The sequence below is a fragment of the Postia placenta genome (genome assembly GCF_002117355.1).
Source record: "Postia placenta MAD-698-R-SB12 unplaced genomic scaffold POSPLAscaffold_1, whole genome shotgun sequence".
Taxonomy (NCBI): domain Eukaryota; kingdom Fungi; phylum Basidiomycota; class Agaricomycetes; order Polyporales; family Adustoporiaceae; genus Rhodonia; species Rhodonia placenta.
Window position 1 is genome coordinate 204,193 of NW_020169832.1, and position 22,614 is coordinate 226,806.

General features: G+C 53.3%; 9 protein-coding genes across 9 annotated transcripts; 7 read left to right on the top strand and 2 right to left on the bottom strand.

The window, feature by feature from the left end:
- Positions 1–489: 489 nt before the first annotated feature.
- Positions 490–3,124, top strand: POSPLADRAFT_1051006 (hypothetical protein; the record flags this gene model as incomplete). The annotated part of the gene is made up of 13 exons (XM_024480106.1): positions 490–807; positions 866–1,474; positions 1,530–1,723; positions 1,775–1,855; positions 1,913–2,075; positions 2,129–2,175; positions 2,228–2,291; positions 2,355–2,478; positions 2,527–2,701; positions 2,760–2,835; positions 2,890–2,987; positions 3,043–3,052; positions 3,104–3,124. 13 exons carry the CDS (start codon positions 490–492, stop codon positions 3,122–3,124), a joined length of 1,980 nt encoding a protein of 659 aa, XP_024343627.1.
- A 1,276-nt stretch (positions 3,125–4,400) lies between these two features.
- POSPLADRAFT_1129720 (hypothetical protein) lies at positions 4,401–4,885 on the top strand (the record flags this gene model as incomplete). The annotated part of the gene is made up of 3 exons (XM_024483873.1): positions 4,401–4,465; positions 4,526–4,597; positions 4,651–4,885. The coding sequence occupies 3 exons, from the start codon at positions 4,401–4,403 to the stop codon at positions 4,883–4,885; spliced, it is 372 nt and encodes a 123-aa protein (XP_024343628.1).
- Positions 4,886–5,012: 127 nt separating this feature from the next.
- On the top strand, positions 5,013–6,020 carry POSPLADRAFT_1037746 (hypothetical protein; the record flags this gene model as incomplete). Its single annotated transcript, XM_024477255.1, has 4 exons — positions 5,013–5,387; positions 5,445–5,701; positions 5,774–5,849; positions 5,908–6,020. Coding segments are annotated over exons 2-3 (247 nt in total), but the record flags the coding sequence as incomplete, so codon positions are not given.
- Positions 6,021–6,728: 708 nt separating this feature from the next.
- On the top strand, positions 6,729–9,087 carry POSPLADRAFT_1030090 (glycoside hydrolase family 89 protein; the record flags this gene model as incomplete). The annotated part of the gene is made up of 3 exons (XM_024476713.1): positions 6,729–6,973; positions 7,032–7,151; positions 7,200–9,087. 3 exons carry the CDS (start codon positions 6,729–6,731, stop codon positions 9,085–9,087), a joined length of 2,253 nt encoding a protein of 750 aa, XP_024343630.1.
- Positions 9,088–9,186: 99 nt separating this feature from the next.
- Positions 9,187–11,854, bottom strand: POSPLADRAFT_1164062 (hypothetical protein; the record flags this gene model as incomplete). Its single annotated transcript, XM_024487804.1, has 6 exons — positions 9,187–9,389; positions 9,444–10,511; positions 10,562–10,806; positions 11,195–11,357; positions 11,412–11,560; positions 11,611–11,854. The coding sequence occupies 6 exons, from the start codon at positions 11,852–11,854 to the stop codon at positions 9,267–9,269; spliced, it is 1,992 nt and encodes a 663-aa protein (XP_024343631.1). The 3' UTR covers positions 9,187–9,266.
- Positions 11,855–12,596: 742 nt separating this feature from the next.
- Positions 12,597–14,597, top strand: POSPLADRAFT_1068248 (hypothetical protein; the record flags this gene model as incomplete). The annotated part of the gene is made up of 7 exons (XM_024482286.1): positions 12,597–12,626; positions 12,689–12,743; positions 12,798–12,893; positions 13,167–13,598; positions 13,654–14,113; positions 14,173–14,346; positions 14,408–14,597. The coding sequence occupies 7 exons, from the start codon at positions 12,597–12,599 to the stop codon at positions 14,487–14,489; spliced, it is 1,329 nt and encodes a 442-aa protein (XP_024343632.1). The 3' UTR covers positions 14,490–14,597.
- Positions 14,598–15,832: 1,235 nt separating this feature from the next.
- POSPLADRAFT_1129442 (hypothetical protein) lies at positions 15,833–17,606 on the top strand (the record flags this gene model as incomplete). The annotated part of the gene is made up of 6 exons (XM_024483844.1): positions 15,833–16,208; positions 16,258–16,327; positions 16,385–16,488; positions 16,541–16,733; positions 16,834–17,470; positions 17,499–17,606. The coding sequence occupies 6 exons, from the start codon at positions 15,833–15,835 to the stop codon at positions 17,604–17,606; spliced, it is 1,488 nt and encodes a 495-aa protein (XP_024343633.1).
- Positions 17,607–19,094: 1,488 nt separating this feature from the next.
- On the top strand, positions 19,095–20,139 carry POSPLADRAFT_1175527 (hypothetical protein). Its single transcript, XM_024488363.1, has 5 exons — positions 19,095–19,144; positions 19,196–19,346; positions 19,408–19,446; positions 19,506–19,691; positions 19,755–20,139. Exons 2-5 carry the CDS (start codon positions 19,237–19,239, stop codon positions 20,011–20,013), a joined length of 594 nt encoding a protein of 197 aa, XP_024343634.1. The 5' UTR covers positions 19,095–19,144; positions 19,196–19,236; the 3' UTR covers positions 20,014–20,139.
- Positions 20,140–20,948: 809 nt separating this feature from the next.
- On the bottom strand, positions 20,949–21,856 carry POSPLADRAFT_1128201 (hypothetical protein; the record flags this gene model as incomplete). Its single annotated transcript, XM_024483715.1, has 2 exons — positions 20,949–21,186; positions 21,264–21,856. The coding sequence occupies 2 exons, from the start codon at positions 21,854–21,856 to the stop codon at positions 20,949–20,951; spliced, it is 831 nt and encodes a 276-aa protein (XP_024343635.1).
- Between the last annotated feature and the right edge of the window lie 758 nt (positions 21,857–22,614).

The window sequence follows — 22,614 nt, forward strand, 5'->3', positions numbered from 1 at the left end:
GCTCGCTTTGGAGACTTTGCGAGTGCACATGGGGAGCATCTGTTTCTTTTCGCAGCGCAAGAGGAAGGTTACGAACAACACGACGAGAGATTCCCAGCATTGATGGCACTGCGACCAAGCCTGGCACGGACGACGGCGGCGGGGCGCGTTTCGGACGTTGACGTCGGTATGGAAGGGATCCGCGGCGGTGCTTCTTTGGAGGCTAATGTGACTCCCCAAAAGGGCATTCTATCTGATGGACGTTGCTTGTGCTCGTATGTTCTCCTTTCAAATTCATCACCTCGCGAGAACCGCAACAAGTTTCTATCTTAGGCATGCCCACTGCCAAAGTTGGACGTCGACGGGTGCAAATTCGATCACTTTGTGGCGGCGTCACGATACGGCCTGTCAAACCCCCGCCCGCCCCATATAAGGCGCGCGACGCCGTGGTTCAACTCGTCTCTCCATCCCCCATCTCGTCCTCTCTCACCATCGCTCTTCACTGTCGCCATGGAGCACACCGCACAGACTGCGTCCTTCGACCCGTTCTTCGACCTCCCCGCTCAGTCGCGCGGCACTTCCTCCTCTATATGGGCTCCTCAGCCGCAGCCTTCTGAGACCGCCTGGTCAAAAGCCATTGACTCGTTCACTCGGGTCAACCCAAATGGCATCTCAACGCGCCCGGATGCCCGCCGCGCTAGCTCGTTCCCTTCTGTTCATGGTAACGAGGATGTCTTTGGTCCGGTTGGTCTCAACGGCCATCTTCGCAAGAACGTCGGAGCCATAGGTGATGGCCGCAAGAAGGGTTCTCCAACCTTCGACGAGATCGTTCGTGTTGATTTTGGTGCATATATGCGTCGATATTCACCCGTCTTCGTCTCTCTAGCACGTCGAACAGCTTTTGCGAACGCTGAACCTCCACTCACCTGCTCCATACCCACCTGCAAGTCTCCCTGAAGACCCTCTCTCCTTGCAGACGTCGCCAGATCTGTCGCCCGTCTCCAACTCGTCCGCCCTTTTGACGCCGACCGACTTCAGTCCCGCCAAAACGTTTGATTCCAAAATGACCGACAATTACGGCCTCGGCATAATACCGGGGCCTCAGAGCGACCGTTATTATGAGACGGACTTCTCGCATAGATACAACGAGTTCATAGGAGGACCGCAGAACGTCGCTTCGTCCGCTTCCTACCGCCATTCTCACGGCAACCCGTCTCTTCAGAGAGAAGCGAGCGTGTTCCCGTTTTTCGAACCGATCTCCGAAGTGTCTTCTCCCCTGCAGACAACTCAGCCGTTTTATCAGTCCATTCCGCAGCCTGTGCAATGTCGCATCGAGAACCTGCCTCTGCCTCAGCAGACCTGGCCGCATCAGCGCCTTCGCACCTCCTCAGAGTGGGTTCAGCCGGAGCAGAGACATGTTGATTTCCATTCAAACGCGACAAGCGACCCTGTAGCACGTTTGACTCATTCTAGCGGACAGTCACAGTCGCACGAGGTAAGATTACTTGCGTTCTGCATTTGCGCGTGCTAACACACATATTTGTCCATAGCCCATCAATTTCCTCTCCCTCCTCCATCCTTCTTCCGCGCCGCCGTACCCTCTTTTCGTTCAACGTATCACCAAGTCGTCCGATCAACAAGCGTCCATATTCCTGCAGCAGAAGCTCAAGGTAGCCGACAGCACTGAACGTGCGAAGATCGTGGACGCTATATGCACCAGAGGATTCGAGATGATGGCTCATCGGTATGCAGTCGCTTCTCACATAACGCTTCCGTGATGCTCACAAATTTATAGCTTTGGCAACTGGGCCGTGCAGAGGTGTCTCGAGGCGTCCGCAAGTCCGGAAGAGCGACGCAAAATCGTGAATTGTATGAGGTTTGTCAATCCTTGAGCATGGTGTTTATGCCCATCTCACTTCCACTGAATCGACAGAGGTCGAGTTGTGGACCTCGCTACCAACTGTTACGGTTGTCATGTTCTCCAGAAAGCTCTCGATTGCGAAGAAGACATTCGTCTCTTGATTGTTTCGGAGTTGCTCCTGGACGACCCCGCCCAGACACTTGTCAATAAGCATGCATCGCATGTGTGGAGTAAGGTGCGAACGACTAGACAATATCCATCCTCTGTTAGCCGCTGATTCTCTCACAGATCATGGAATTGACATGGACGCCTCCTGCGCCTCCCATCTTCGCATAGTAAGCGCCACTAATTTATTGAAGCTAGCAATCTTCTCACACGCGGATCTAGCGTCAACAAGTCGCTGAAAGGGAAATGGGCAGCTTTAGCCTGCCACGAAACAGGGTCTCTGGTCGTTCAGGCACGTCCTTCAATTAAATATGAAATCTTACTTGAGAGGCTCAACTCGTTCGTTTAGCATGCATTCGAAAACCTTGAAGAATCAGCTAAAGACGGGATCGTTGAAGAACTGCTCAACCAAGGATTTGCTGTGTTCTCTGAAGTTGCCAAGAGCCAGTGGGGCTCCTACTGTATCCAACACAGTTCGTTGATTATGACTTCTTGCAACTGCTCACTGACCCGAATTTCAGTTCTGGAACACGGATCGAAAAGGCATCAGAACATGACTCTTGAACATCTCCTTAGCGGGATGCTCGAATTTGCTACTAACGAGCAAGGTGTTAAATCTGTCACGAAGGCATTGAAGGAGGGAGGCAAGGAGACACTGGACAAGATCATAGCCCGCATGTGCGAGCCCTCCAAGAGGTAATCATGTGTTTTCATTGGTGCGTCAGGCTGGTCGCTAACAAGCATGGCCGTATAGCGGTCGCAGAGCTATGATCGTCGACTTGGCTCTTTCCGTAACCGGTAGTCAGTTGATTGCGAGCGTGTTGCCGAACGTACGAATTCCGCCCAATCGTGTAGATCAGAGTGAAGCTAATTGTGATTTGTAGGCGGATAAAGACCAGCGCGCGCTCTTGTACGACTCTATTCGCGGGCACATTGTGACCCTCCGCGGCTGCAAAACGGGCTCGAAGGTTATCTGGCTTTTGTGAGCTATACCCCCTCATTCCATCTACATGATGGCTTACTTACGCCTCCTCTAGCGACCGGATGGTTGGTAACGTTCTCGTCGGCCTATTGCCCTGCTAATAAATATCTTCACAGCGCGCATACTACGGATACTAAGCGCGTTACGGAGTCGTTCGCCTAGCATTCTATATTATTAAGCAACATCTGCATCGACATATTACGCGGCAAGATCAGCGGCGACGTCGTCAGTCCTTGAAAACTCGGAAAACCTCCCAATGCATTATCTCGCATCGCATCATACTGCAAGCTTCAATTATCAATCGATCTTTCGCATCATCAAGCTTCACGTACTCAGTCAACATACATCGCATTCAACTTCGTACTATCGCGCGTCGAGTAGAAGCTCGCCTTCCGGTACAAGCAGGATCGCCGCATGCCCAATTTTCACGGACTTTACTACATTCGCATATCTTCAACGTCGTATTTAACTCGCAGCGTCTTTTTATTGCTCCTTATTCGAACTCTATCTGAGCTCTTCGCTTAGCCGTCCTGCGCGATGTGCTCAATACCCATGGTTTCCACAGTGAGTGCACATTCCACGAAAGTGGGTGCCAAGACGAGTAGTCGTGCAACGGACACTGTACTGTGTAATTGTGTAATTGTCACCATGTATATTTTGTCGTCGAAAATAAAACTATATATTAAAACGCCTACTATGTTCAGACGCTCTGATATGCACTTGACCCCAGTCTTGGAACGCGTCATCGCCACGAATACCCGATCGTCAGTGATTCTCGGGCCTAGCATAGAGTTCGTTCTCACTTTGTTTTCCGGCCCTTTTATGATGACTGGGTGTAGATGATGTTTATAGTACAGATAGCCGCCTTATACTTGCTACTCTTTGCCCCACTTGGGTGATTATTGAGCGTCGAATTCTATGTACCACAAATACAAATAATAGCGTCACACTCAGCGCTACAGTATATCGAGTCTTCGGTTATTATCCAATTCCTATTCTACGAATTGAACAGCCTGATATGGACTATACTAGAATGTACTACTTGGCTTCATATTCTTGGACGCGTCAAGAGTTTGAGTCTGCCGACGAACGATGCACATAGGAAGTCTAAGGTACGAAGGTCGACCTGATAGGCACGTATACCTGGCAGTCGCGCTCAAGAATGGTAGTTGACAAATTGACACGTCCTTTGCAGGTCTCCAACACCAAGCCCACGCCTCCCGCGGACGCGCCGCCCCCTCAGTACTCCAGATGACGTCACCAGCATGGCTCACTGTGACGTCGCGATCGAGTCCACCCAGGGACATATATAAAGCTTGGACTTCGCACCTGCATCCCCACCTCTTCCACGAACTAGTACCACACGTGTCACAGATCCAGACGCAATCTCTTACATCTGCATCATCACTCATCATGTCCTCCGGAGCAATGCAATCAAAGGTCGGCAACCCTCAGGTCTACAACGATGGAGACCAGAGGTACGTACGCCATAGCTGGCAGGAACATACACGCCAGGTGTTGAGTTCATCTATTCATAGGCCTCACGGAACTGAGGCGCCTCCCCGGTACGAAGCCGGCCAACAGCACGCGCACAACATCTTCGACCCCCAGTCAGTCGTGTCGATAACTGACGTTTCTGCGACGGCCTGACGCATCATTTCAGAGATGACCAGACTCTCGACAACCGCCGCCAGCGCGAAGAGAAGCGTGAGCGCGACGCAGATCGCAAAGCGGAGTCGAAGACTGTCACGAACCCGCTCGAGCCCGCGACGAGACAGGGCCACAAGCCTTCGCGAGGGGCACAGGTAGACGCGGAGCTCCAGGAGGAGGACGAGGCTGCGCTGGAGAAGAAAAAGCAACAGAAAGGGTCTTTCGGACCCACGAAGGGCATGACATAAATGCCGGACTTGTAGCAGAAGCATTCGGACCATCATGCATCAGGAAGCGACTAGTGAATGTCAATGGTAATGGAAATGTACAAGGGATTCCTGTGTGATGCTGGAAGCTCGTCAACCGTGGCGAACTTGTGAACGAGTGATCGCTCCTGGCCAATATGAAAGCCTAGGACGTGATCTGTTACCTTGCCAAGCACCTGTTTCAATTTTCACCACGGGCATCGATGTAATGCTCTAGCTGCACAAGGAATGGCGGCCTGAGATACGAAGGCTGGTTCGCAATCGGCCAAACCAATGCGATCAAGTAGCCTCCAGGCTTCATGAGCGCACACATTTGACGGCCCCGTCCCGGCTGTCGTGCAGGAGATATAGCCACAAGAACCTGGAGAAACAAACATGTAGTGGAGGTTCGCCAAGTGATTCACACAAAGTCAAGGCGAGATGCACGTGTAAGTCGTAGATCAGATCATGGCGCACATCTTCGCGATCGAAGGCTTTGGAGAGACTGCAGTCCTTGTCAATCTGAGTAGACCCGAATAGATGACGTGCGACTGATTCTCACGCGTTGGCTTCGGCAATGGCAGTAGAGGATATGTCAAGTCCAGTAGTCTCGAGATGAAGAATGGACGCGATGAGGATCGCGTCGTATCACGTTTGCACATGACAGCATTCTCGTCTGTCGATGCATCCATAAACAAAGGTCTCACTTTCACACATCCGGGCATGGGTGCGCCACCAGTTCGAGGTAGGTCGATCTCGTCCGACATGGGGGCTCTCTCAGGGAAGGTTGTGGCCTCAGGGAGTCACTTTCACTTTCCTCTGCGCCACGGGAAATCAAGGGAAAGATTAGCAATGCGCTTTTGACCCATCTATAAAGCTGCTCGTGTATACCATGCGTTAAGCTATCCCTTGTCGCTATCCTGTGCGAGCAGTCCGCGTACTCGTGCTTGATGAGCGCATTATGCACCTAATTCGATGGTTTCAATGAGGTGGTATTTTATTTTATTGTATGTTAAGAACTTTACCTTATCGTAGCATTAAGATCACGGCACATTGAACACTTGACCACAGCACACTTGACCCCGCGGCCACTCTGCGGAAACCCACGCCATGGTTTGAGCTCCGAGTCAAGAAATAGATGATCCCGAAGCGCCCAAAAGTCCAATCGTGGGAATACGTACAGTAGACGCCGGTCGCGTGTATATAAATTTGCTGAACCGCCTTGTTGTCTCTCAGAGAGATATGCCACGCTGCTCGATGTTAGATCGCTCGACCGTTGAGACAGTGCCAGTGACTCTCTCGAGTCCTGTTCTCTCGAGATTTGGCTATGGCTAAGCAGGTTAGGAAGTGTCGTGATTCAATTTCATATGTTACGGCATGTCGACATATCCCTGTGACATGTTTTTTGTCTACTCTTACGATGTACTCCGCAGCGCAATGCATGGAACACTTTTCGCAGTAATCCAAACTACTTTCTTACTATTTTCTTGGGCAACTGTCGCCATGCAAAAACATGTGCTGCCAATGTCGTTCAAGGCGAAACAATACACTCAATGTACTACCTATCGCAGGAACTTCGCTTTCATATGCCGACAAGGCTCCGAGGCTGCCGTGGTCAATATGAACGTTCGATAGAACTCAGCCATCTAAATACGAACGTGTCAATGACTTGCGCTCTCTCGGTTATCGCTCGCATGTGCTGCTTGTGCCTCTCTGATGGACCCGTCCAATGGTGGTCACGGTCGACGTCCCTGCTATCGCTGATGCTTTTCGGGACCCTCGACGACGATGAACTATATAAAGCTCGACCGTGGTCACCGAGGCACATACCGCGCTCCCCCAGGAAATGCAGTGGTTTCTCCCGCTGCTCGTCGCAGCATTATGCGCAGCGCCCGCACATGCAGCGACGACGAGCCTGGACGGAATATACGCGCTTGTGCAGCGTCAGATCCCTCAGCATCAAGACTCGTTCACTTTCAGTTTGATAGAAGGTGACGGCGACGCGTTCACTATCAGTGATACTGTTGGTGGAAGCGGGGGGATAACTGTTCAGTGTACAACTGTCAGTGCGTGTGCGCGCGGTCTCTACACGTAAGTTCCCAAACACGTCCAATGAGGTGCTGGTTATAATTGTCGGGGAACGATCCAGGTATGCGACACAGTTCGGAGGCGTTGACATCTGGTGGACAGGTTCTCGCTTGAACCAGTTACCTGCCACGCTCCCGGAGGTTGGCCAGCCCGTAGATGGCAGCGCCGTTGTGCCATATAGGTGGGCAGTGCCCTCTATATCATGCCTATATACTGACCGTATGCGCAGGTATCACTTCAATACGGTCACCTTCGACTACACCGCTGCGTTCTGGGACTGGGAACAGTGGGAGGCCGAACTCGATTGGCTCGCCTTGCGCGGCGTCAACCTACCGCTCGCCTGGGTCGGCTACGAGTACATCCTCACCCAGGTGTTCCAGGAAGTTGGCCTCACGGATACCGACATTGCATCGTTCCTCTCGGGGCCGGCCTTTCAGGCATGGAATCGCTTCGGGAACATCCAGGGAAGCTGGGGCGGCGACCTGCCTACGCAGTGGGTCAACGACCAGTACGCGCTGCAGCAACAAATCGTTCAGCGCATGGCCGACCTCGGTATGACACCGGTTCTGCCCGCATTCACAGGCTTCGTCCCTCACGCGATGGCCAGGCTCTATCCGAATGCGTCAATTGTGAACGGCAGTCAGTGGTCAGATTTTCCATCGAGCCTGACTGACACGTCCTTCCTGGAGCCGTTCGACCCTCTCTTTGCGACTATGCAGCAATCGTTCATCACAAAGCAGCAGGCGGCGTTCGGCGCCAACCTGACGCACGTGTACACGCTCGACCAGTACAACGAGAACAGCCCGTATAGTGGGGACACGGGATACCTCGCGAACATCTCCGCGGGCACGTTCGCGAGCCTGCGTGAGGCCGACCCAGAGGCAGTGTGGATGATGCAGGGCTGGCTGTTCTTCGCCGACGAAAGCTTCTGGACGGACGACCGCATTTCTGCGTTCCTCAACGCGGTGCCTGGCTCCGACTCGATGATCATCCTCGACTTGTACGCCGAGGCGGCGCCGCAGTGGCAGCGCACGGACTCGTACTATGGCAAGCAGTGGATCTGGTGCGAGCTGCACGACTACGGCGGGAACATGGGCATGGAGGGCAACTTGCCTGAGCTGGCATCTGCCCCGCTCGCTGCATTGAATACCGCTGGGAGCTCGATGAAAGGCATGGGCCTGACTATGGAGGGGCAGGAGGGCAACGAGATTGTCTATGACTTCCTGCTCGACCAGGCATGGTCGTCTACCTCGCTGAACATCACTGCCTACGTCGAGGCTTGGGTTTCCCGCCGTTACACGGTGGCGAGCCTTCCTGCCTCAGCTCAAGAGGCTTGGACGATACTCAGTACGACGGTGTACAGCAACACCAACCCCAATACCCAGGCGGTCATCAAGAGCATCGTGGAACTCTCACCAAGCATCTCTGGGCTGACCAATGCCACTGGTCATCATCCGACCGAAGTTTCGTACCAGACGAACACATCGATTATACCTGCCTTGCAGAATCTTGTCCAGGCTGCGGCCCAGAACCCGCTCCTGCTTACCGTCCCCGAGTTCGTTTACGATGTTGTCGACGTCACGCGTCAGCTCCTCGTGAACAGGTTCATCGGCTACTACACCGTGCTGGTGTCGGAGTACTATTCATCTGGTGCGACGTCAGCATCTGTCAACGCAGCTGGACAACCTCTACTCACCGTCATAACGGACCTCGACACGTTACTATACACAAGCCCCTACTATCTGCTGAGCAACTGGATCTCGGACGCGCGCAGCCTCGCGAACGGTAACACGACGTACGCGGACTACCTGGAGTACAACGCCCGCAATCAGATCACGCTATGGGGCCCCGACGGCGAGATCAACGACTACGCGTCGAAGCAGTGGGCGGGGCTTGTGGGGACGTACTACCTTTCCCGGTGGCAGACGTTTGTGACGTATCTGGCAGACATCACGGGGAATGGAACGGCATACGATAATACCGTGCTGCAGGCGCAGCTGCTGAACATTGGGAAGGCGTGGGATCAAGAGATTTGGGGCCAGAGTGCAAACGAACCGTTGACAACAGTTGGGACATCGATGACAGTGGTGGACCAGATGATACAAAAGTACATTTAGGGACGGTAGACCCAAGTCAGACTATTGGCAGTCATCGGACTTACATCACTCGCTCCAGACGTGCATAGCGTTACTTGATCGGTAGCTCACAGCATGATCCGGAGTAGCAGACAATGAATTCAAAAGGGAGAGATGTCGCTAACAATGCACGTTCGCGATTACATATGTGGAGGGTTCGTTCATGTTTTTTTCCTACGTTTCCGCGCGTCGCGGTCGCCGCCTTGTAGCGACTTCATGAGAGACGCTTTGTGGCGGTTTTTGTTCTTGACGTTGGCGGACGAGTAGAAGTTCGTCGCCTTACGCTGTTGATAGAGTTATATGATATACACAATCCATGTAATCGAGAGAGACTGTACCTTATTCGTCTTCATGCGTGCGTCTTTCTTTGGCTGATCCTCTGACTCAGCGTCGGATGGCTCGTCTTGCTCCGACACGGTAGCGTCTTCGTCGTCGCTGACCTTGCTGAAGATTGTAGGCACTTCTTCTTCCGCATTGCCATCACCCTTGAAGACGTCATTCCAGGTGAGTTCCTTGCCTTCTTCTCCTTTACTCGCGTCGTCATCATCATTTTCCTCCTGCTCCTCTTCCTCTTCTGCTACAGATTCCTCCTCGTCAATCTCGAGCGGCCTGATGTCCTCGGCTACAAACGTGTTTTTCTGCATGATGGATCCCAGGTTTTGCTTCACACCCGGTACCTTCTTCTCCTCGTCTTTCGCAGCCACCTTCTTGCCCTTGCTTCTCGCCTCAATGGCCGCCCGCTGGGCCTTCTTGGCCTCCGCCTCGTTCAGCGCATCAGGGCGTTCAGGTGGGGGCACAAAGAATGGTATACGCCCGCGCACCCAGTCGCTCAGCATAATCTTCGCGACCGCCTCCATGTCCGGCTCCCCACCCTTCAATAGGCGGCCTTTCATGCGCGCCAGAGTGTCCAGGAGCTTCTCCGGCTCCCAGCCTGTCGTGTGGTCCGCCTCGTCCGGCAGGGGCACGCCGTACGTGCGCGAGAGATATACTGGCTTAACGCGCGCCATGAGCGCGGGGATGTGCTCCGAGGGCGTCGCGAGCGCCTCGACGCGCACGACACCCTTGAGCACCGTCGATGTCTGCGAGTCCCTCGCCGACGTCGGCACGATCCCCGGGCAGTCGATGAGGTAGATGCGCTTTGTGAGCGTGATGTACTGCCAGACTTTCGTCTCGCCGGGCACGGGCGCGACGGTGCACACCTTACCGCTCTTGAGCGTGTTGATCACGCTGCTTTTGCCCACGTTAGGATAGCCAACGAAGCCGACGGAGATTTGCTTCTTGTCGGAGTGCAGTTGCGAGAACTGCCGCAGGAGCTGAATCAGCGAGCCCTTGCCAAATGAGTGGTTGGGTGATGCGTGGAACGCGAGGGTAGGGTATCGGGGCGTGAGGTGCTGGATGTAGCGGGCCTGCAGCAAGATTGTGAGCGGAGATCGAGTAGGGTAGAAAGTGAACGCACCGTGACCCAATTCGGAACAAGGTCGCACTTGTTGATGACGAGGACGACCTGCTTGTGTGCCTTTTCTTTGCGGATGAACTCTAGGACAGACTCGCACAACGTGCCTAACGGGTCTCGCGCATCGAGAATGTGCAAGATGACGTCCGATGAATCGATCACCTTGTAAAGTTCGCCGTAAATCCTCCGCGATGTGCCCTTGGCGTAGATAGGCTCGATGATGTCGGCGTGTGTTGGCTCAAAAATGGCTGTTGATGTCGATGTCGATGGGACTGGAACTACAAAGAGCGGTGAGACGGGGGATAAGAGCTTGACTTGCGTAGAAACCCCAGAACCGGTTTTTGGTTGCCCGTTGTGCATGTACGACCCAAGTTTACCAGAATGACAACCGGAAGCTCCATAAGTCGCATCGAGAGGTAGAGGAACCCGATATGGCCTCGCGTGCCATCGGTACATCATGAAAATAGCTTCCTTCTTCTCGAACGTCCTGAGGCATCTTAGACGACATTATGCCAGGGACAAATTTGACGCAAAGCAGCACTGACGGGTCCCACCCCCCCTTCAAGACAGCAGGGGTAGAGAGCGTCCACCGATTCTTCCAAGGCGAACCACTTATATGCAACAAAAAAGACATACCTAATGCTTCCTCTGCCTCCACCGCTGCCGCTGCCTCGTCCACAGCTGCGGTACTCACTTTGCTGAGCTCCTCGAACGTCCCGACGCCCAACGTGGGCTTCTTGCGCTGAGCCTTCGGACCAAATGTGTCCTTGAAAGGCTCCGTCTCGACAATGTGTGACCGCTGTCCCCCACCGTTAGATAATGAGAGCACGAGAATAGAACCATCGACACAAACCTTGCGCACATTCGGATTGGCAGCATCGTCCAGTAGCGCCATAGGCAGCTTGTTCCGCCGCAGAAGAACGGAGTACGGATCATGCTGTTTTGATGCGAGGCTGGTGCGGAAGTGGTCCAAGGCAGTTTGTGAGATGACTCTCGTATTGCCTGTATGGTCGTCAACACGCTGCGGCGCGAGCCAAAGATTTATCACGCACCAAACCACCGCCTGTCTGGCTGCACCCTCCCCGGCTTCGTCTCGTCCTCGCCCTTCTGAAAGGCTGCGGCCTGGATGATCTTGCCGTCCTTGTCCCTCACGGCCTTGCCGCCGTTGAGCATCTTGAGTCGCCCGACAGCCTTTGCATTGCGGTAGAAGTTCTCGCCCTTGACCTTCTTAAGAGATACCTGAGACGACGAGGACCGCGTCTTGGGCGACGACGCTGTCTTTTTTGAGGGAGCCATGGCGAGAGGGGGTCAATGCTAAGTGGGAGCAGACTCTGCAAGCGAGAAAAGTCTGGTGCACATTTCGATCATTGCCCAATCTGGAAATATGATCGAGAGTCCCAGTTCGGCGCGGCCAACCGAGCGCGTTCGTGCCTTTCCTCTCGTCAGCGATGACCGGTTGTGAGCTCATCTTCGCGCATTCTCTCTCACAAAACACCGCCGCTCTCGAAGCCTTACTTGATAAGAAGTTGCATCTCGGTATAGGTCACATGCGTCGGCGGAGATGTGGACTTTGAGTGGGCGAAAGAAGCTCGAAGCACGTATTCAGGAAGGTTAACTTCTTCTCAGTATCTTCTTCCCCCGCCGCACATGAACGCATACATCGAAGAGCATGAGAGTCATCACATGTGTGCACTTCTCAATTGCAGCACATAGTACGGGCAGTGTGGATGGTCGACATTTATGGAGTGTTTGTAGTATGCAATGGGGTAATGGGGACTCGAATGGTACGAGATTTGTCTGGAGTGTACTGGGGGCGTGAAATATGGCCCGATTTGTGTCATCATAGTGGTCAGCTCTGGAAAAGCAAGAATCGGAGCAGGTGGCCTGGGCGATATCGATCCCACGAACGGGTCATCGATGGGTCCCTGTCGCCGCACAGAAGGACCTCGGTACGAAGCACGTGGCGGCCTCCGCCAATCCATAAAGCCCTCCCCAACCTCCGTGAACACCAGTCCTTCTCCCCTCCTCCTCTACCATCATGTCTGTCACAAAAGTACACGCCCGCCAGGTATGTTGCCTGACGCACCCCCGTCGATCATGTACGCCAGCGCCGATCTAATCGTCGGCTAGATCTTCGACTCCCGTGGAAACCCCACCGTCGAGGTCGACCTTTACACGGCGAAGGGTGCGAACATTCTCCGTTCATTTCGCGAGGCCAGCTAATTGACTATAATTGCAGGCCGCTTCCGTGCCGCCGTGCCGTCCGGTGCTTCTACTGGTATCCACGAAGCTGTCGAGCTCCGAGATGGGGACAAGGCCAACTATGTGGGCAAGGGTACGTTCGCTATTTAATAACTCGAGAACTTTCCTTCATTTTTCAGTTCCCGTTTTTCTATTGGGACCGTTACGACCTCCTTTCCGTTTTGAATACAGTCAGAATGAATCTTAAAAATGCTGTGACTGCATATATGCACCTGATATCGGTTTAGGCGTTAGTCCTCTTGTCCATTCATGTTATGTGTTTGTTGTTAAAGATCTCTTCCATGTCACGATTCCCTTGTGGCTATCTGAGTCGCTGATTCTGTTTATCATTATCGCGCATCCATAGGTGTCCTCAAGGCTGTCGCGAACGTGAACGACACCATCGCGGCTGAGCTGATCAAGTCTGGCCTCAAGGTTACCCAGCAGAAGGAAATTGATGACTTCCTCATCAAGCTCGACGGCACGCCCAACAAGGGAAAGCTCGGCGCCAACGCGATCCTTGGTGTCTCCATCGCCGTCGCTGAGGCTGGTGCCGCGGAGAAGGGCGTTCCCCTCTACCAGCACCTCGCGGACCTCGCTGGTGTTAAGCCGCCATTCGTCCTCCCTACCCCTGCGTTCAACGTCATCAATGGTGGCTCGCATGCCGGCAACAAGCTCGCGTTCCAGGAGTTTATGCTCCTGCCCACGGGCGCATCAAGCTTCACGGAGGCCATGAAAATCGGGACGGAAACATACCACACCCTCAAGAAGGTCATCAGCGCGAAGTACGGTATTGACGGTGCGTACATGTGTGTTGTTCCCCTTGCATAGCAGGCTGAGGACATAGTTCGTAGCCGTCAACGTCGGTGACGAGGGTGGTTTCGCCCCCAACGTGTCCGGCGCAGAGGAGTCGCTCGAGCTGCTTTCCGAGGCCATCAAGAAGGCGGGCTATGAGGGCAAGATCAAGATCGGTCTCGACGTCGCGTCGTCCGAGTTCTACAAGGACGGCAAGTACGACCTTGACTTCAAGAACCCGAACTCGGACCCCACAAAGTGGATCTCAGGTGTTGAGCTCGCGGACCTGTACCTCAGCTACGTGAAGAAGTACCCGATCGTGTCGATCGAAGACCCCTTCGACCAGGATGACTGGGAGGCGTGGACGCACTTCACGAGCCAGAGCGGCATCCAGATTGTCGGTGATGACCTGACGGTGACAAACCCCCTGCGCATCAAGACCGCGATCGAGAAGAAGGCGTGCAACGGTCTCCTGCTCAAGGTAAACCAGATCGGTACCATCTCGGAGTCGATCCAGGCGTGAGTACGGTTTACCCTGTTCCTGGGACCTGCTGACTCACGTCATTTGCGTGGCATAGTGCGCAGCTCGCACAGTCCGACGGCTGGGGTGTCATGGTCTCCCACCGTAGCGGTGAGACGGAGAACACAGTCATCGCGGACCTCGTCGTCGCCCTCGGTGTCGGTCAGATCAAGACCGGTGCGCCCGCGCGCAGCGAGCGTGTCGCGAAGTACAACGCGCTTCTCCGCATCGAGTGAGTATCTCTTGTTCATGTGCTCCCCTTGCACAGCTTGCTGATGGCTTTGTGCTTGCAGGGAGGAGCTCGGCAATGGTGTGTACGCAGGAGAGAAGGGCCTGTCTGCGGGCCTCACGGCGCCGGCGCTGCTCAAGAAGTAAAAAGGATCGAATCGCGAAGTGTATGCTGAGAAGTCCACTGCTGATATAATAGACTGTAATGTGATGTTGTATTTTGGCGCGGAACCAATGAAGTGGTGTTTTGTCAAACAACAGCGATGTGCTCCATCACCATCACGACAAATGTTCGTGACATGCTGTCCCTAGGCCTATAAAAAGCAGAATGCTACATCTGCGCTGTGGACATCGGACGCTCGTAAGTCATGATTGTATCATGATTTCTCTATCTCACGTGCCAAAATCGCCCTTCAGTCTGTCCAGCCTCGCGGCTGGGCTTGGACATTTACTGGCCATATCATGGCTGGAGAGGTGTACATATAGAGATATGCCACTCTGTGACACGTAAATGCGCCACAGGTTTGGGGCAGACAAGCAATATGAATAGACCCTGAATATCAAAGATGGCGGGGGATAAGGTTTGCCATAGGACTGAGACGCCTTATACACAGGTGGAGTTTCCTCCGTGTTGTATCATTTCATTAACCTTATACCGCCTACCCAGAGTTTTCGCTGTGCTCTCACGAAACACAACGCGCACAGCTCAGTCTTGATCGTTTCATTGCACAGTCAAGCCCCGAAACTAACAGCGCTGAAAGTAAACAGAACGCGGCGCTGAAGTAGGAACGCGATGTCATTTTTCTAGCATCCCGGATCGTCCTATGCAGTCGTCAGGGTTGCGAACTTAGCAGCTAGCGTGAATGAAATCATACCTTGCGCCGCTCGAAGCGCGGCTATGTCACGTCGCGGTAACGTGACCGTAAGAACCCTGTTCTCGCTTGAGATCCGACGCCGCTTGCTACTGCCAGCCACAATTGCGGTTCCGATTCGGCTGATGGACGTGTTTTCCAAAGCCTAGATGATGGGTGTGCTCCGAGGTGTATTGTTTTTGGGGTGGCGCAGTATTTTGATGAACTGACGTCCTTGGCAGCGCTAGTAGCGCGCCTCGCCCGGGGCATGTGTACGGTTTCTTGTGATATGTATGACGGTGAGTTGTACTCGGTGCTGCTGTGTGCTCATGCTACTTAGTGACTTCTCCATGCCCGCACGCAGCCCTCCCTGGCGTGTGTGCCAATTTAGGTGCATTTCCACCGAGTGCTCGTGGTTGTAGGGGTAGAACAACTCCCTTCCCAGGACCGGTTGACTATACCGCTTTCTCTGATCATCGGGCACAGCCCGCGGTCACGTCCGGCTTTGGCGTAGGATTATTCAAACTACTGTCTCAATGTGGGGCATTGTAGCGTCTATATTGACGCACACCGCGCCCGCAGTGAACATGTTTCACTCGCCACGTTTCCTTTTTCTTTCATCCTTTCTGCTTATAGACGATGTGGCTCTCCCTCAAAAGGCTCTCTGGGAGGTATTCGTGGTACGAACAACTCCCTGGGACTTTACCCGGTAATGATGCGCATGCTTCACGAAAACGTAGACCGTCATGTGGGCTATCGGGAAGGACATGGACAAAACTCGCTGCTGCACTGACTGTGCTACTCACGACCGCGTTTATCGCTTCACGAATATACCGCAACGCTGCTGCTGGGCTCCCACTGCGTCTACCTTACATCGCCTGGAGCCCGATTGAGGATCTGCCTCCGCTATATGATCGATTTCACCGATACGAACTGCAGTTGCCTCAACATCAGGCCAACTATTCGTTGTCACATAGCGACAGGAAATATCTATGGGTTGCCAACCATGCTCGCGGTTAGCCGTTTGGCTCTCATGTGTACACTGAAGTTTCTGACCAGCGTAGGGGTCGGGTGGGGGAATGTAATGCAGGAGATGTTACTCAACCACCAGTTGGCTCTTAAGGCTGGGCGTTCGTAAGTCTCTTGTAACACAGATCGACGATTCTAGCTGATGACATGTGTGACGTTTAGCTTTGTTTTCACAAATTATACGTGGGATGACTCCGGTAAACCGTATTCGAATTTCCATGGATCATCCATTCCTTCCACTATTCCTGTGTCTGCATTGATAAGAGGTATGGAATCCTGTTTTCTGGTATACTTCTCAAATTGATTAGAGAGTTACAGGCCCTTCTGCGGGAGCTTCAATAACAGGGGACGCTGAGGCGCCGCTTGCGGTCAAGAAAGAGTATTGGGACAAAGTGTGCCCACATCCAAAGTTGATTCGCAATGCGGATGTTGTCTCGCGCTTTGACAGGGAACCATCCGCCCAAGAGCTCCTCGATGCCTGGGTCGAGGTGCTCACATCTACCGAGGACCCGTGCGTTGAGGTCCCTCAGGACTCTAGCCCCATTTTCGACATATTGTTCGTGTGTCCCACGTCCATGTCTCTCTTGCTCTAACTTTTTATCTCAATGCAGCGTCTTCGGGAATCGAGATCGCCTCCTGGCCATCTGGCCCTCGCTTTCCGCGAGCCCCGTGCTCACCGAGTTCGGCTGGTCGTCCCTCATCGAGCTCGCATTTGATCAGAACCGTGAGGTATTCGCGCCAACAGCTGTGCTTGAGTCCTACCTTACTGCCGAGCCGGTGACGACGCACGTCGCGCGATACACTCCGATTCCCGGCCTGCTCGCACTGCACGTCAGGCGCGGTGACTTTGCAGCGCACTGCAGGGGTCTCGCGGAGTGGGGCTCGACATACGTCGGCTTCAACAGCTTCCACTCATTCCCGGACACGCTGCAAGTCCCGCCGGACACGAAGGGGGCTGATCGCAAGAATATTTACCAATCGCACTGCTACCCCGAGATCGCGCAGATCGTGCGGAAGGTCCAGGAGGTCAGGAGATCGGAGGCGGGGCAAGGTCTGAGACATATGTATGTCATGACAAACGGCGAAGAGCCATGGGTTCAGCAGCTGAAGGCCGCACTGGCGCGCGAGGGACACTGGGATAGCATCGCGACGAGTAGGGATATCATAGTGAATGCGGAGCAGAAGTACGTGAAACAGGCGGTGGACATGCTCATCGGGCAGCGCGCACAGGTATTTATTGGGAACGGGGTGCGTACCTCACATATATTGATACAAGATGACTGCACAAGCTGACTACAATTACCAGTTCTCGAGTCTTACTGGCCAAATCAGCATGTTACGGATGGCCAATGGTTTCGCACCAGGAAGCATTCGCTTCTGGTAGTAAGACATTGTCATTCCACAGTGAGATAAGGTGCATAATTAACGCTATCAACCCTGGGACCATAGTACTCTTCATCAGGACCTAGGTGTAGCTTATGCAGCAGGTGCAATGGAGCATCATAATCATGGTATAATTATATATTTTGGAATTGTACAATGCAGGGATCCTCGTAATTATCCGTATATGCAGGAGCATAGCATTGAATCATATAAAGAGTAATAGATATATTATCGTCATTGGTTCGGGCCAGAAAAGTTGATCCTCTCCACGTTTATGCTGCCTTCGAGCGGGGGTCCTGAAGGATGCTCGCGTAGTGCATAAGCGGCTGATGCAGGTGGGGTGGAACTGGCCCAGTAAACCAGGATGACCTGTACATGGCCCTTCGGATGTGAACCAGGAAATATATCCTACCTGAAGAGAATACTAGTATTACTACAACGTCCTCAGTTTGTAAAAAAGCCCTTTGCAGCCTGCAGGATTTCATATATCGCTAATGATTGCGATGCAAACACAGGTACCGTAGATGAGGACCTCAGGCGGTGCATCGCTGTCTCGTCATCATCTGCCACAACAAGCCTGACCATTGTACAGAGCACCATGCGAGACAATAAAGGTGGGGCTACTCTGGTCCAGAATCTGGTCTGCCAAGTGTCAAGTTCGTGGGTGATCGATGGTCTCAGACGAGCATCTCACTGGAATGTAACGGATAGGGATGTAACGGATACCTGTCGTCACCGGTAGCGAACGATACTAAATAGGGAAGCTTATTTACCTCTTCGAACGCTCCCGGGTTTTACCGGTATCGCTTGTCACTGCTACGACCGCATTGCATTGCCCGCCTACCACCATCTGTCACCAACAACCTTCTCTTTCAAATTGCAGCACAGCAGTCTAAAGCGGCCCTATTTTCAGTCTGTGATAGCTGATAGTTTTGCTATGACTCAAAGTTGATGTTAACCAAGTTTGCTTTTCTGGACGCGTACAAATGGCTGAAGCAACGTCGCCTTGCCTGGGCTCTTTGGGAAATTTGGAAAGGAAGCACCACAACAAGTATAACATATTATCTTACTTGAGTAATCTGTTCCCGCACAATCCGCTCATCTCGAAACGCCGCCTATCATTCTTTTGACATCTCGAGGTACGAGCTATGCCATCGTCCCACTGGCAACTATGCTCCTCACCTCATTGGATCCCGCGTTACCAAAGAGAAATCTATATCCCTTCCAAAAATAGATCTTAGCCATAATCCCGTTCTCGAGATGAACAGCGTTGCTATGCACGCCCGACGTGTGGTCTCGGTGTCTGATCTCATTGTTACAGACCTTGACAGTGTGTAACTATCACGACCAGGTATAGATCCACCGTCCCCACACCAAGGCGTCTGCAGAGCATTTTGTTTGTTCATGTGATCTTCTGTGTCTCGCATAAGCTGTGAGCATGCCTATAAGATGCCCATAGGGTCTCAACAACCCCACCAACGCATTTTCGCCCTCCCTTTGATTTTAACCTTCCCCTAATTGTGGGCTTTGACGAGCAAGGTCAGTTCAGCGTCTCGGCGGAGAGTTGTAACGCTAACGACCTTGTGTAAGACTCGGCACCTTTCAGTTTTTTCAATCGTAGCTAGTCTAACATGCATTTCTTGACTGCCATCGCTGCCCTCCTCCCCGTCGGTGCTGCCCTTGCCGCCACCCACACCATCACTGTTGGGTTAAATGGTACCTTGACGTTCACGCCAGACAGGTATGTCTTATCAGCGTACCATCAACCAAGCACTACATTATTAACTTCATACTCAATATAGTATCAACGCGACCGTCGGAGACACTCTTGATTTCAGTTTGTAAGTGCACAGCCTTGTTCAACGCCCATGTATCGCGCTTATCCTCGCGTCACTTACAGCGTTTCCGGCAACCACACAATCACGCAGTCGTCGTTCGCTACGCCCTGCAGCCTGTTCAAGGCCGCCAACGGCAGTGCCGGTGTAGACTCGGGCTACAAGCCTGGAACAGAATCCGACCCCGCAACGTTCAGCTTTGCCATTAATGACACCAGCGCGCCGCTTTGGTTCTACTGCCGGCATCCTGGGTACGTGCTCTGATGTAGACCTTCACAAAGTACTTTATCTAATGCCCGTTTGTGTGAGCGCAGACACTGCGAGCAGGGTATGGTTTTCGCGGTGAATGCGCCTATCACGGGAGCAAAGACATTCGAGGCGTTCCAGACGGCCGCTAAGGCAACCAACGCCAACACGACGTCGAGCTCGTCGTCGACTGCGAGTAGCTCGAGCTCATCATCGACCGCGCCACCGAGCACCACGTCTACTGCTAGCGGTGCAGGTGTGCTTCGGGCTGGCAGCGCTGGAGCCATCTTGGGACTCGCGGGGCTGCTTGCCGGCTTGGTGCTCTAGGTTCACTGCTCTGGAGATGCGGGGGAAGGGATGTCGGTTATTTCCTTGGCTACATTCATTTCGGGACTTTTACTAGGACATATTTTGAAAATGTGACGGAGGTTCTTGGCATATCAGACTGCTGTGCAAGCTCGAGATTGACGCTGAAGGACGGTTTCGCCTAAGTCAAAGAAGACTTCGGGGAAATGAGTGTTCTGGCTTCGTGCAGTGCAACTTGTTCATGCTAGGGAGTCGATCGCAAGAGACCACACAGCTGGGTTGCAGCCCTCACAGCAACCGGTCGATAATTATAGATCGCTGGAGCTTCTGATCTTCTTTGTTCGACGTGTTTCCCCACATTGCACTGTAGCCATCAATTTCAAACTCGAAATCACGACTAAATTGAATGAACATGGTTTCTGGGGCAACGACATTATTAGAACTGCCAAACTGTCTAACATCCCCACAACGTGATTGATTGGTGACAATGGGAAGGGGTTTCAATGCGGGGCCACATGGACTATTTTGAGCACCGAACATTGAATCACCGTGGCACAATGGCCCTACATCAGTTCTGGACACCGTCGGAGGGCCCTTTGCTTTCGCCTTTAGTCGCGAGTTGGTCGCGAGCTTGGACGAACGCATCCTACATACTACATGCATATGCATAAGCTACGTTGTGACAATGCTTGTCCTAGCCATCACAGTCCATAGTCACCCATATCGCCTCGACAATGTGAGCGACGGGTGCAATCCACCGTGGTGTGGGCAAATTTGGCCGGAGTCACCCCGTGGTCAATGGATGTCCGCATGATTATGGATGCTGTATAGTTACCCTATTTTACTCCAAGAGATTACCTACTATACGCTACTTTGAGGTGTGCAAACAGAACATCCAGGTATATGCATACATACAAGGCAAGAGGTCAGATATGAGTGGCTTTTGTGCTCCGCGACTAGATCATCGCGGCAAGCTGTGCCTCGTACTTCGCTTGCTGCCCACGGATCACCTCCTGCAAAGCAGCGTCGAAGTGCTCATCGCTCCATGGGCCACTGCTCTCAACAACCTTTCGCCACAGACGGAACGAACGACCATCGACAGTCACCGTCTCTACATCTTCTAGTCGACTCGTGCCCTTCCGCGCAGCCACCTGCCGCTGGTTGCTGAACCAGTGCTTGACTTGCACGAACGACCTGACGCACCCAGACAAACTCCCATAAGCGAGCCCGCCACATACATTATACTCAGCCCAAGGTCAACACAGACGTACCTGTCTATGGCGATGGCCACAAGGGCTGCCCATGCATCGTCTGGGTATGGCGTCACCTCATTTCGCACCCAGCTCATCACGAATAGATGGAAGTCGTTCGCCTGCGTACCGCGTGGCGTCTCGATTGCTTTTGCACGAGCCTTCCATTGCTCGCGAATAGCATCCTGCTTTTCGCGCGCCTCCTTGCCTGGCCCTCGGTGGCTGGCCTTTCTGCTCAAGCCACTACTCGTTGAGGACGGAGACCGCGTGGCCCTTGCCTTGCCTTTGTTTGGCTGCGTCACCTTTGATCCTGTGGGCTCCAGTAAATCCGCCGACGCTGCAGACCTGGGGCTGGCATCAGCAAGATTTGATGTGGCATCCTGGGCCTGCCGGACGGCGTGGTGGGCCACCGCGCGAGGGACAGGTGCTTCGGCGATCGACGCCAGCGCGATGGCCGCAGCCTGATCATCGCGCGAGACAGCAGGGAGGTATTTGAGGTCGCTCTGAATCCATTTATCCTCATGTAGGATGATCGACTTGCGTGAGCGCGTCACGCTGATGGGTTTAATGTGGCGGACCGATGAGGACGTGGGGCAGACGACTTGCGTGGACATTGGTAGAGGGTGGCGTCGCCTTTGTGTAGTGCTTTGGTGGTATGTGACGAAGAGAGGGAAGGATATAGTCGTGTTGAAGCGCGAATGATATGCGCCAGAGGCAGTGGTGGATATCGGGATAGAGCTGGGGAAGGGATGGTCAATGGCTAACATTATATACCCCGCGACATGCGGACACACATTCTTGTGGCTGAGGACGCCACCCGTGAGAAGCGTTCATTGTGCGATGTAGCAAGGCAATAGCAAGGGTGGCTCAATGGCGGTTGCCGCGTGGGCGATCCGCCACTGAGCCACGCAGTCGATCATAGGGTCCGGGAGGCACCGCCACTCGAATGTCTGAGTAAGAATAATGTAACGTTAAAGAATGGGCTTTCGTATGCACATGCCACGAATCAAGCAGGCGAAGGATGTTCAAAATCTGTGCTATGCATGCTGCCGCATCCGTACTTGGACATGGAGAATGTGAGGCAGGTTCGTACCGATTGGTTATGTCGTTGTTCAAGTTCAATGTAAGATAGATATTAGGACGCTGCAGATGCCGCGCTACGCTGGTGTCTGTCATATCGATGAGTGAGACGGCTGTCATCTCCTTGGGAGATGTCCAGGGTATGTGTGCTCTTGTCATCCGAGGTGCCAAATACACACAACTTCCTTCCTTGAGTCCAGGAGTCAGCTCGTGGACACAGCGTATATGATTCGTAGCTAGTTGAGCTGTCCGTCAGTTAGCAGCTGTCGCTCCATCGATGCGGTATTACTTC

Bases quoted from the DNA above. Each gene is read 5' to 3' on its own strand.
- POSPLADRAFT_1175527 (XM_024488363.1), top strand. From the start codon at position 19,237: ATGCATTTCTTGACTGCCATCGCTGCCCTCCTCCCCGTCGGTGCTGCC. The intron at 19,447-19,505 runs GTAAGTGCACAG...CGTCACTTACAG, and splicing joins GACACTCTTGATTTCAGTTT to CGTTTCCGGCAACCACACAA. The intron at 19,692-19,754 runs GTACGTGCTCTG...GTGTGAGCGCAG, and splicing joins TTCTACTGCCGGCATCCTGG to ACACTGCGAGCAGGGTATGG.